Raw genomic sequence first — 11,319 nt, forward strand, 5'->3', positions numbered from 1 at the left:
GGAAAATTAATAATTTTCCTTTGTTAGTCCTTTATATAATAATTATATATTATATTATATGTTATTACATATTATTTTATATATATATTATATTACCGTAATCCAAGATTTATACATAGGTTTCTGTAATGACAGGATTTATTTCTAAATGATGCCACAATGAGTGTGTGCCTTTTTAATAAAAGCTAAAAGTGATTCAACAAGATATGAGCCGCCTGTCCCTCATTCATATTTATAGGTTTAAACTTTAAAGGTTCAAGAGAATATGAGAACAGTGACTTTGACTGTGTTCTCACTTGTTTTTCAACATAAGAAGTAGGTAATTTACCCAAATGGGTAACTGAATCGCTCTCACAGAACAGCACCATTAGAACTGAAACCCGAACAAACCATGTTCAGGGAGCAAACTGGAACTAAATGAGCTGACCTGCTGTAGCCTGATCTCAAACCTTCCTCCTGGTCCACGTATGTGCTAGCAGACCCATCAGCTCAAACTGCTGCAACTCATTGGGTTTTGCATTTTTGACTCCAACTTGTGGCTTCCTGTGACGGCTATGATTCTGTCCCCAACCATAAACTCTGCTACCACTCTCAACTCTGGAACCACCAGTGCCACTTTCATTTCCAATATTTTTCTCACTAGCAAGTAGGGCTGTTCGATTAATCGATTTTAAATCGTAATCGCGATTATGTAATTAGAACGATGTTAAAACGTGAAAATCGTAAAATTGATTTTTTTCACTTTTTTTTTTTTTTTTTTTTTTTTTTTTTTTTTTTACACCTTGTCTGCACACATATTAATGATTGATACCATATTAATGATTGATGGAAATACCTCTCAATACCTGCGACAAGTGCCCCATCAGAGAGGCTCTTTAGTGTAGGAGGGGGCGTTGTAACATGCCACCGGGCATCCCTCAAGCCAGATGCGGTAGACCGGCTTGTGTTCCTTGCAAAAAACTTGCAAATGTGAATAGCAAATGTAATGACTGACATTACACACCTCTACCTCCTTCATGGGTTGCATTATTATTTAGCATGCAAAGACCCAGTTTAGTTTAATTAGAAAATGTCTTGTTTTATTTAATTGGAAATATAACTTACTGTATGTTTGCAAGTGCTGATTTGCTGATTTTTTTTTTTTTTGCAGGGATAAAACTTTATATTTTATTATATTTTTTAAAACTTTTTTTCAACTTATTTTACAGAGTTTTGCACTTTATTCATTCATTTTTGGTTTAATAAGAGCAAAGTTTGCACTTAAAGTCCAATGGGGCAAATGTCAATAAAAAAACAGCATATTTGAAATAATTTCTTTGCCTTTTGTCAATTCAAAAAATAATCGTAATCGAAAATCGGATTTTGAGAGAAAAAAATCGAGATTTTATTTTTGGGCAAAATCGAACAGCCCTACTAGCAAGTTATCAAACGTTAGTAAATTAATAAGGATTTTCATTTCAATTCTGCAAATATCAGTTTCACTGGTAGGATATGCCAGAAGATGTACTCCTTCCACACCGCCGGCACCACTGCACCCTCTTTTGTCTGTCAGATGTCATGGATGTCCTCCTGCCTGCCGCTCTTGTACACATTGTTAGCACTTGGATAGCATGCATCATGTGCAGCACTGAAGTCGGCAGTAATCCCTGCACCATCCCAGACAATAGCTAATTAATAATACACATGTAGGCAAGTCTGGGTGACTGGACTGCTCCAGCTGGTTTCGCTGATGCTGTGAATTATACAACATTCTGGCGCATCCCGGCTCTGTTGTAATCTGTAAAAATGATGGATGATATTGGATCCATGTATCCAGGGTGGAAGGTATTGCTGCCGCTGACAGATGAGCCGGGTGTCCGTCACTTAGTAACAGATAGCCATTCATACGTTATCCCTGTAAACGAATAAAACGATTAAAATTCAAACCATGTGCAGAATATTAGTCTCGATGCTGTGGTTGGAGCAAGGACACAAACAAGTGACAAACAGGTGCAAACTCCACGCAGGACTCCACTCACTGCCATGCTGCACCTTTTAGTTCCTTTTTTTTTAATTGATCAATTGTGGTTCTGGTCCAGCAGTCAATTCAATACTAAAAGTCACTGTTTTGGTTTCTCTTTCTTTCACAGTGTTGAGCAACAAACTATTTGGATACAGCGAGTGCATCACTGTTGATGTACATACTTTGTTTGTTTGTTTTATTTAGGATCCCCATTAGCAACAGCATTAGCTATTCTTCCTGGGGTCCAACATACACACAAATTAACACTTAATACATAACAGACATACATTATACATGACAAACAAAACAATAATAGACACAACTCCTTTAGTCACAAACAACACAGAGGAGAACTAAATCAACATCATCCTCAGACATAAACACATAGAAATGAAATCAAATAAAACACCTTCATAAACAATACCTGCCTGAAATGACCTTATCTTAAAATTCTTGACCACTTTCCACCTTTATTGTGATAAGGTTTACACTACCTGTAATTCTATTCAAACTTAATTCTATTCCTTTCCAAATGTCAAATCATAATTCATTAAATTTTAAAAGATATTGTTTCAACTGAATCTTAAACCAATCTTTGCTACCGACATGAGAAATATGAACTGGTATAGAGTTCCAGCCAAACATGTCTCTGTAAAAAAAAAAAAAAAAAAAGTTCACTTTGTGTTTTTGTGTTTGCCAGTGACAGTGAGATGGAGATCGAGGCGGAGCACTACACCAACGGCGTCGTTGAAGGATCCTCAGCACGAATCATGAACGGCACATACAAACATGAAGAGATTCTTCAGCCAGATGAAAACAGCATCGGCAACGGGATCACAGGTCAGACTGAAATGCACACACGTGTGCCTGCAACATGCCTTATATCCTTTACTGGACTCTAGTTGATCCCGTCAGTGTGTTGGTGGGTGTTTTATACATCGTGTCTGTCTGCAGAGGACGGCTGCAGTAACGGCAGACAGCTCTGTGGTGGGAACCAGGCGGCCACCGAGAGGATGATCCAGTTCGGACGGGAACTGCAGGCGCTCAATGAACAGCTGTGCCGAGAGTACGGCAAGAATGCCACGCACAAGAAGATGTTACAGGTACGGAGCTACTCAAACAGGCTGCGGCTGGGGGGATTTCTTCCACTCGCGACAGTTAGAATCCTGGTCACAGTGTTCTCCAGAAAGTGCAGGAATACCACTGACTGATTCAGGAGTCAGGTGGCCAAAGATTTCCGTGTATTTGCATTTAATCGGTTCTCTGTCCCCCGGTTCCTTTAAGGAAGCACTTTAAAGGTGACACAATTCTCCCTCAGAAGAGTCTTCTTAACACCTAAAACTATGAAATACATTAAAATCTCAATATTGTTGATATGTTCCATCTTGTCAGGACAGTTGTTCCAGTTCGGAGATGTGCAGGGAAGGAAATTCAGCCTTACACTGCTAGCTGTAGATACATGTAAGCTGCAGGGGACAGATGCATTAAATGTAAAAATGGTGCAAAACTAATGATTAAAAAAATCTTAAAAAGAGGTTTTGAACAGTTGACAGTGACAAAAGGAAAACTGGATAGAAAAAAGCATTGACATTAATTACATTTAATTAAAAGTACGGTAATAAGGACATAGAACACCAATAAAAAGCAGGTTCACTGTAACGGGATGAGCTTCCTTTAGGGACGTCAGAACTGTTGAGGCCAGAAGTCAGGGTGGAAATGATGAACTCTGCACAGAAACCTGTGAGCAGGTTTACATCAGCGATTCTTTGGAAGAAACTGTCCCACAAGAAAGACTTTCCTCCTTGTTTTTAACTGTGTGAAATGTTTTATTTTCAGAGAGCAGAGGCTAAAATCCATACGTACGTACGTACGTACGTACGTACGTACGTACGTACATACATACATAAAAGCTTGTAGTCTTCTAAAAGGACCATAAATTCCCAAAGTATTTGTTGCATTATCTGTGGATCTATCCATTGATATATCTATCGATATACCTACATCTATATCTATAAATGAAGGTATTATCACCAGGGGGTACAGGGGCTACATCCTTGATAAGTTGTTCCTCTGAGTCACATGACTATGAGATTGTATTTGTGTCTAATATTTTTCTTGCTGGTTATGTGGGCTCAGGAGTTTTTACTAATATATGAAGATTAATACGCAACTTTTGATTTTTTTTTTTTTAAGATAAAATAGGCTAAAATCTGTACAGAACAGATAAAGTTGTTTTCAACTTCCAAATAGATGGTCTCCTGCAGTCGATTTCATCCGACAGCTAAACTATAACTTTATCAGAGCACGTCATTCATGTGGTGAACTACACTTTTACTTTATTTAGTTATTTATTTCAAATTTTCTTAGATGTAAGAGACAAAGCAAAGAAAGCCCAAAAAGAGATTATTATTTTGTCTTTATTTTTTCTACCATTGACACAATTTTCTGAGGTCTTTGAGAAAAGTCTCTGACATATTTTGGTCCAAATAACCCAGGAACACAGTCACAAAGCAGTCTCTTGCCCCTTGTGATTCCAGCTCTGTTCACAGCAGCTGGTTCCAGTGGTTGGAGTCGGCCACTCAGCTTGACTCCACCCCACCTCCCTCATCCATGAGTGGCGTCCTTGTGAAACTAGTGTTAGTCTCACACTGTCATCTTAGGTGCAGAAAATGCAGTGTGATATGAAGTACAGATAACAGGGGAGACCGGAAGGAAATCTAAAAAAAAAACTAATGTGGATGATGTAAATGGAAAAGTAGATCTAAGGATTAATTTGTGTATTTTAATTGAAATTGTAATCTTCTGTCAGAGACTACCCGGGCTGTTTTTAAATGCTCCTCACTATAAACAAATGGGTACAACTCTTTTGTACAAATCTAAGTTCACTGTCTGTCATCCAGGCTCCAAATGTTAAATAAAGAGGATATAATGGCACTTTTCCACTAGTACCTACTCGGCTCATCTCAGCTCGACTCGACTCAACTTGGCCTGGTTTCTTTTCCATAAAAATTCAGCACCCGGAGCAGAAGTAGGAGGTTGAAGCGAAGCTGCTTTGACGTATTTGATTGTGTGATCTAAACGAAGAAGACAACAACACTAAAGATGTAGAACCTGGAGGAGATGATAGATGTGCTGCTGGGTCTGTGGCTTGTATTCGATATCAAGTTAAAAAATTAGTGAGAGAAGCTTCAAGCGGCGACGCTTTTTAATTTTTTTAGTTTTAGCAGCTATGGAGTGACAGAGCTACTGGTAGATCTTGTCGTTCCTTATCGCCCGTCTAGCTCCCTTTTTTAATTCTCTCCTCAGCCACCAGGTTTATGAACATCTGCACCTCAGAGTTGGACCAGAACAGACTTTTGCGCTGCCATTGCCTGTCGAATAAAATGAACCAGAAGCTGCGAGTTGCTCTTTCACTGATTTCCGCCTCCTGACTTAGACGTCTGACTCCAACCCCCCGACCAATCGGTGGTCTGTAGTGTGATGACGTCAGATACAGCCAGCTCAGCTGCTTAGAACCTCGGCAGAGTAGTTACAGAAAAGGTATCTACTCGGCACATTAGACCCCTGGTGGGAAAGCGCCAAGGCGAGGCGAGTCGGGCTGAGTAGGTTCTAGAGGAAAAGTGCCATAAGTTCACTGTCTGTCATCCAGGTTCCAATGTTAAATACAGAGGATATTAGTCATGTGGTGAGTTCAGATACATCAGTCGGTGGACTGATTGGCTGCAGGTCTACCATCCATCAGCCAGTGGCGGAGGTGGAGGAGATAGATCTGCAGGCAGAGCAACTAACTAATGAGGAGATGTAACAGACGCCATGAAGAGGCACAAAACAATGTTTCCTCTAAGATGTGCTGCGCTCACATACATTGTTTTTTTGTTTGTTTTTTTGTGATCAACTTTTTTTTATTATTTTGTTGATGCATACAATTAAATCGAACAGTTATGGATGCAATTGTATAGCACCTTTAAGTCACCCGTCCTCCCCACCTACCCTGTAGCGATCCAACATGACAACACTAACACAACAACAGGACAAAACAAGCAAGACAAGAAAAGCAAAAATAAATAAATGAATAAATAAATAAATAAATAATTGATAAATGTTCAGTCAATATTCATGTGTCCATATTTTTAATGTTCTGGGTCCCGCACCATGAAAGTTCCATATGTAAAATGTCCATAAACAGATTAAACCAGTGACGTGTTGGTAGATCGTGAGGTGGTTTCCATCCAAGGGCAATCATTTATTTTAGCGGCTGTTAATCCTGCCAGGTACACAACTATTTCTTTGTATTGTGAATTTATCTGACAGTCATTATTAATCAGGAGCACCCTGGGAGAACATGGATTTGCTTTTCCAGTGACATTGGATATATATATACTGACTTTTTTGCCAGAATGATAATACAGGCGGGCATTGCCAAAACATGTGAAAGAATGAGCCACTAACTAATAAGGAGATGTAACAGACGCCATGAGGAGGCACAAAACAATGTTTCCTCTAAGATGTGTTGCGCTCACATACCTTGGGATGTCACTCAGAAGGGTAAAGTCTATACTTCATGAGGATGAGATGTCGACGCTGTGAGGCTGGGTTTCACGAGTAAAGGAAATGCCTGCCGTGCAAAGCTTTGAGAACACACTCCACTGCAGCGCTCCAGTCATGATGCACTCGCTGACCTCTCCGTCTGTGTGTGTGTGTGTGCAGGATGCCTTCAGCCTGCTAGCGTACTCGGATCCATGGAACTGCCCAGTGGGCCAGCAGTTAGACCCGACTCAGAGAGAATCGCTCTGCTCCGCACTCAACAGCGCCATACTGGGTAAACGGCCGTGCACTTCACAAACACACACCACAGTATGCGTTGCTCTCAACAGGTGCTGCTTTCAAAGTTTGGAGAAATTTGGGGGGGGGGGGGGGGGGACTCCATCCTGAACACGGGCTTTTCATGCAGTCGTGGGGTAGTGTAAGTTTGCCAAATAAGTTTGAGAGAAAATGTGACAAGGTAAGGCAGGTTTATTTGTATAGCACAATTCAACACAAGGTAATTCAAAGTGCTTTACATCAACATTAAAAGCAACAAGACACCATTAAACAGTAAGGGCAGTAGAGTACAGCAGGAACACATCTCATTCTTACAATGGGAAGAATTACATTTCTATACGGTCAAAACGTACAAAGACCGGGTCAAATACAGTATTACAAAAGTAATCTGTAACAATTTGTTCGGTGAATTAAACCAATTTGACTATTCTATGCCACAATGCCTGTTTCCAGGTCTTATTTCACACAACTGACGAGAATTACGTTTCTATACGGTCAAAACGTACAAAGGCTGGGTCAAATACAGTATTACACAAGTCATCTGTGCTGATTTGTGCGGTGAATCAGACCAATGTGACATGCATTTATAAAATATGTCCAGTAATCCAATATTGAGCTCATCTCCATATTAATGAGCTATATACTTCAGATACTTCATCAGAAAGTGAAGCAGAATGATCTTCCTGTATCTTCCACACAAGGAACCTCAGAGCAGCTGGTTGTTTCCATGGACACGGTGAACAAGCTGCATAGAAGAGACAATAAATTATATCCATAATTATTCAGAATGATGAGAGAAAATGATTCTTGCCCACCATTTTACCGTCGCTGCTTGCAGCTAAAATGTTGTGCATTATATTTAATTTGAACCAAGTTGAGTACACAGAGCTACAATACTGAGCATCGTGAACAGCTTACATAGTCAGAATGTCACATTCTGGTCACATTAACATGTCTTTTTAAAATACAGAGGAGTTATCTACAATAAATACACAGTAAACGTACAGCTGCTTGCAGTCTGGTGATCTTAAAAAAAAAAAAGAATCTAGTTTGAAGTCTGGCAAGGCTTTGAGATGTGAATGTGTTGTCTCCCTCACTTCTCTGCCATCTTTATCAGCATTGACTCATTTGAACTGTATTTTTAAATGTTTTTTTAAACATTGCTCAAACATAGACAATTAATTAATTAATTAATTAATTAATTAAATTAAAGACACCAAATCAACATGTTGCCTTTTATTAATTTGTAAAAACATACATATTCGTGCCTGACAGTTCTCAACTCTCTTAAACCTGCACTTTAATAAAGCGTGAATACGTGGTGTGTTTCCTTTTTTGTCAGTCAACAACTGGCAGAGCACTGAGGAGCGACTCCTGCTAGTCTTTTTTTTTTTTTTTTTTTTTAATCAAAATATTAGTATTTAGCTTTTATGTTACAGTAGATGGGCATCAGCCGTTTGAATTGTGGGACCTGTTTGTCAGTGCCCCATTTCTTTGACATAATTTTCCCACCATGAGATCCAGATAGAGGGAGTTGGACCTCATATTGTTGTTGAGCTCAATAGAAAAAAGCAGTGCGATCAATATCAGCATCTTGTGCCAAAGCTGTGATTAGGAGGAACCCAGTACCAGAGCTGTCTTTGTCTGAATAAGATGCAGGGTTTGATGAAACCCCTTTCAGAGCATTCACATCATCACTTAGTCACAGTATGATCGTACTCTGTCACCTCTGAGACACAAGGTGGGTCTTTTAGTATTTTTTTTCCCCAAATGTTTCAGGCCTGTGAACATATCATTGTTAATATCATATACAACATAATTTGGCGACTAGCAGGATCTCACACGTGCATTTATTTTTCATTTTCTGATTTCTTCCACAGCTCAGTTTGTCTCTGTAACGCGTGTCCTGACGGCACCGGGGTTTTGCTTCTTTCTTCCTCTAGGTGGCAGCATGTGCTCGTGTCTCACAGTAGGACTCATGTCCATGCAGCCGGTGTCCCTGATTAAATGCAGAATTAGTTTCAGAATAAAAAAAATTAGTTTAATTCTACAGAAGGAACATGCTAAAATTAACAGCTGATTTTAATAGAAATTGTAAACATTTTTAGAATTGAGTTTGTAAAAATGTGTTTTTATGCTGTAAAAGATTTGTTGTTTTCAGCATGAACATACAATAACACGACACATGCACGAAGTCTAGCTTCATAACACATGCCACATGAAACTTAAAAATAGTGCAAAACTAATAAAAAAAAATCTTAAAAAGAGGTTTTGAACAGTTAGAAACAAAAAGAAAAACTGGATGGAAAAAAGCATAGATTTTCATTAAATGTCATTAAAAGTAATAAGGACATAGAACACCAATAAAAAGCAGGTTCACTGTAACGGGATGAGCTTCCTTTAGGGACCTCAGAGCTGCTGGGGCCAGAAGTCAGGGTGGAAAGGATGAACTCTGCACAGAAACCTGTGAGCAGGTTTACATCAGCGATTCTTTGGAAGAAACTGTCCCACAAGAAAGACTGTTTCTTCCTTGTTTTCAACTGTGTGAAATGTTTTATTTTCAGAGAGCAGAGGCTAAAATCCATACATAAAAGTTCGTAGTCTTCTAAAAGGACCATCAATTCCCAAAGTATTTGTTGCATTATCTGTGGATCTATCCATTGATATATCTATCGATATACCTACATCTATACCTGTAGATATAGATGTAGATATATCTATAGATATAGATGTAGGTATTACCACCTGGGGGTGGAGGGGCTACATCCTTGATAAGTTGTAGCAAATTATGGTGATGTCAGTATCCTGGCTATGAGATTGTATTTATGTCTAATATTATTCTTGCTGGTGCACCTCTGCTCTTGTCATCGTATCCCAGTTTAAAGATGCCTGCGGTCCAATGCTGCCTTGTTTTGTGTTTTCTCCAGAGTCCCAGAACCTGCCCAAGCAGCCGCCGCTGATGCTGGCGCTCGGCCAGGCCACAGAGTGCATTCAGCTCATGGCTCGGGTCCAGTCCGGCTCCTGCTCCTTCGCCAGAATAGACAACTTTTTGCACTAGCCCCGGCTCAGGTGATCATCTTCATGTTACTAAACTAGTCTGGTGTTGCCCTCAGCTGCTGCTCGCGCAGACAGAAAATACAAGCATCTAGTTACCCTATGCACAGATCAGTTGTTCCTGTTTTTGTGGTACTTTTCCCTTTCATTAACCTGACTTTGATTATTACCCATTTCTCCACAGGTTAATGTTAAGTAGCACTGAGAGAAGGCATGTCCAGCTGGTAGTTGTCATGGCGATGGAGGAACGAGCACACGCGCGATTGGTGCGTTTGGCTGGTGGCTCAGACGGAGGAGCAGAGAAGAGAAGCAAGAGGGAGGGAGGCTTCCTTTTTAATTTGGTATTATCAAATAAAGAGATGTGTGACACTATTTAAAGATAATTAATTATTATTTTTCTGTTTTTATAGCCTTTTGTTTTTGTTTTTTTTAGATTGTTTTTTATTTCCTTGGTCAGTTTGTTGTGCTCATCCCGGACAAAACGCATTTAAATTCCTTCTTTTTTTTATTCTTTGATTTTCTTTTTTTTTTTATGGCTGGACTTTCCTATAAGCAGTATTTCACTCACTCTTGTTTCTTGTTCACCATATCACAAAACACACCATACCCATAAGCCGGTTTCCATGGTAACCCGAGCACCTGTAGCCCATCTCAAGAAAAACCTGAGTGGTATTACTTTATTTTTAATAAGACGGAGGACGCGGAATATGCACTCGGAGGCGCTTGGTGGTTCGGAAGTACAGAAGCGGTTGTGCTCAGCGTGAAAAAACGCCCCCCATTATTCGGAGCAGCTCATTAACTCTTATGTGAGGTGACTACACGTGTCACATTACTCCAGGAAGCTGGAATGAAAAATTCCACACCTTTTTCCTTCCACAGTAGCATGATTGGACAGGTTAGTTGCCAAAGAACAGGATGCATCCTGAAAAAGAGGTATTCTAGTGTTATGGGGGGGGGGAAAAAGAAGCGTAATTGAAGTTCCTCTGTGGTGGCGAATGCTAACCGGGAGAGGTGCTGGAGCCTTAATCTCACCGTTAACAACCGCTGCGTCAACCAATCAGCGCCACGCTTGCAGGTGGCAGAGCTCAGCTCCCGGCTGCACCTACGACACCCGCCTTCAGGGTCGAGTCTAACGCTGCTCTCATCTTGATGGCAGCGTAAGGAAAATCAGAATAAAAGGGCAGGCTAACGAGCACAGTGTGTGCACGACTAAAAGTCCAGTCTCCTCTGGGGATTTCATTACCACGGGCTTTTTCTTTTTTTTTTCTTTCCCCCCTCCTCAGCCCGACCTGCTGTGTGCAAGTGCAGTTTCAAATGAGGAGAAGAAATCATCTGACAAATGGGGAGGTTTTTTAGTAATTTTAGGGTTTCCCATTATGTTCTCCAAAACGTGGCTGTAAGGTTGTGAAAACTTGTTCTGATTATTGGAGAAAAGCTTTTTA

The 11,319-nt window shown here is 40.0% G+C and overlaps 1 protein-coding gene across 2 annotated transcripts in view; it reads left to right on the top strand.

Moving 5' to 3' along the window:
• ranbp10 (RAN binding protein 10) overlaps nucleotides 1–10,827 on the top strand; it is a 52,133-nt gene extending 41,306 nt beyond the window's left edge. For both annotated transcript variants that reach the window (XM_061721143.1, XM_061721144.1), the window contains exons 11-15: nucleotides 2,703–2,842; nucleotides 2,957–3,105; nucleotides 6,710–6,821; nucleotides 9,751–9,892; nucleotides 10,062–10,827. In XM_061721143.1, coding sequence (XP_061577127.1) covers nucleotides 2,703–2,842; nucleotides 2,957–3,105; nucleotides 6,710–6,821; nucleotides 9,751–9,881 — 532 coding nt within the window. In that variant the 3' untranslated portion in view covers nucleotides 9,882–9,892; nucleotides 10,062–10,827. The remainder of the gene's footprint in view (nucleotides 1–2,702; nucleotides 2,843–2,956; nucleotides 3,106–6,709; nucleotides 6,822–9,750; nucleotides 9,893–10,061) is intronic.
• Nucleotides 10,828–11,319: the final 492 nt, after the last annotated feature.

The sequence above is a fragment of the Cololabis saira genome, chromosome 5 (genome assembly GCF_033807715.1).
Source record: "Cololabis saira isolate AMF1-May2022 chromosome 5, fColSai1.1, whole genome shotgun sequence".
NCBI lineage: Eukaryota > Metazoa > Chordata > Actinopteri > Beloniformes > Belonidae > Cololabis > Cololabis saira.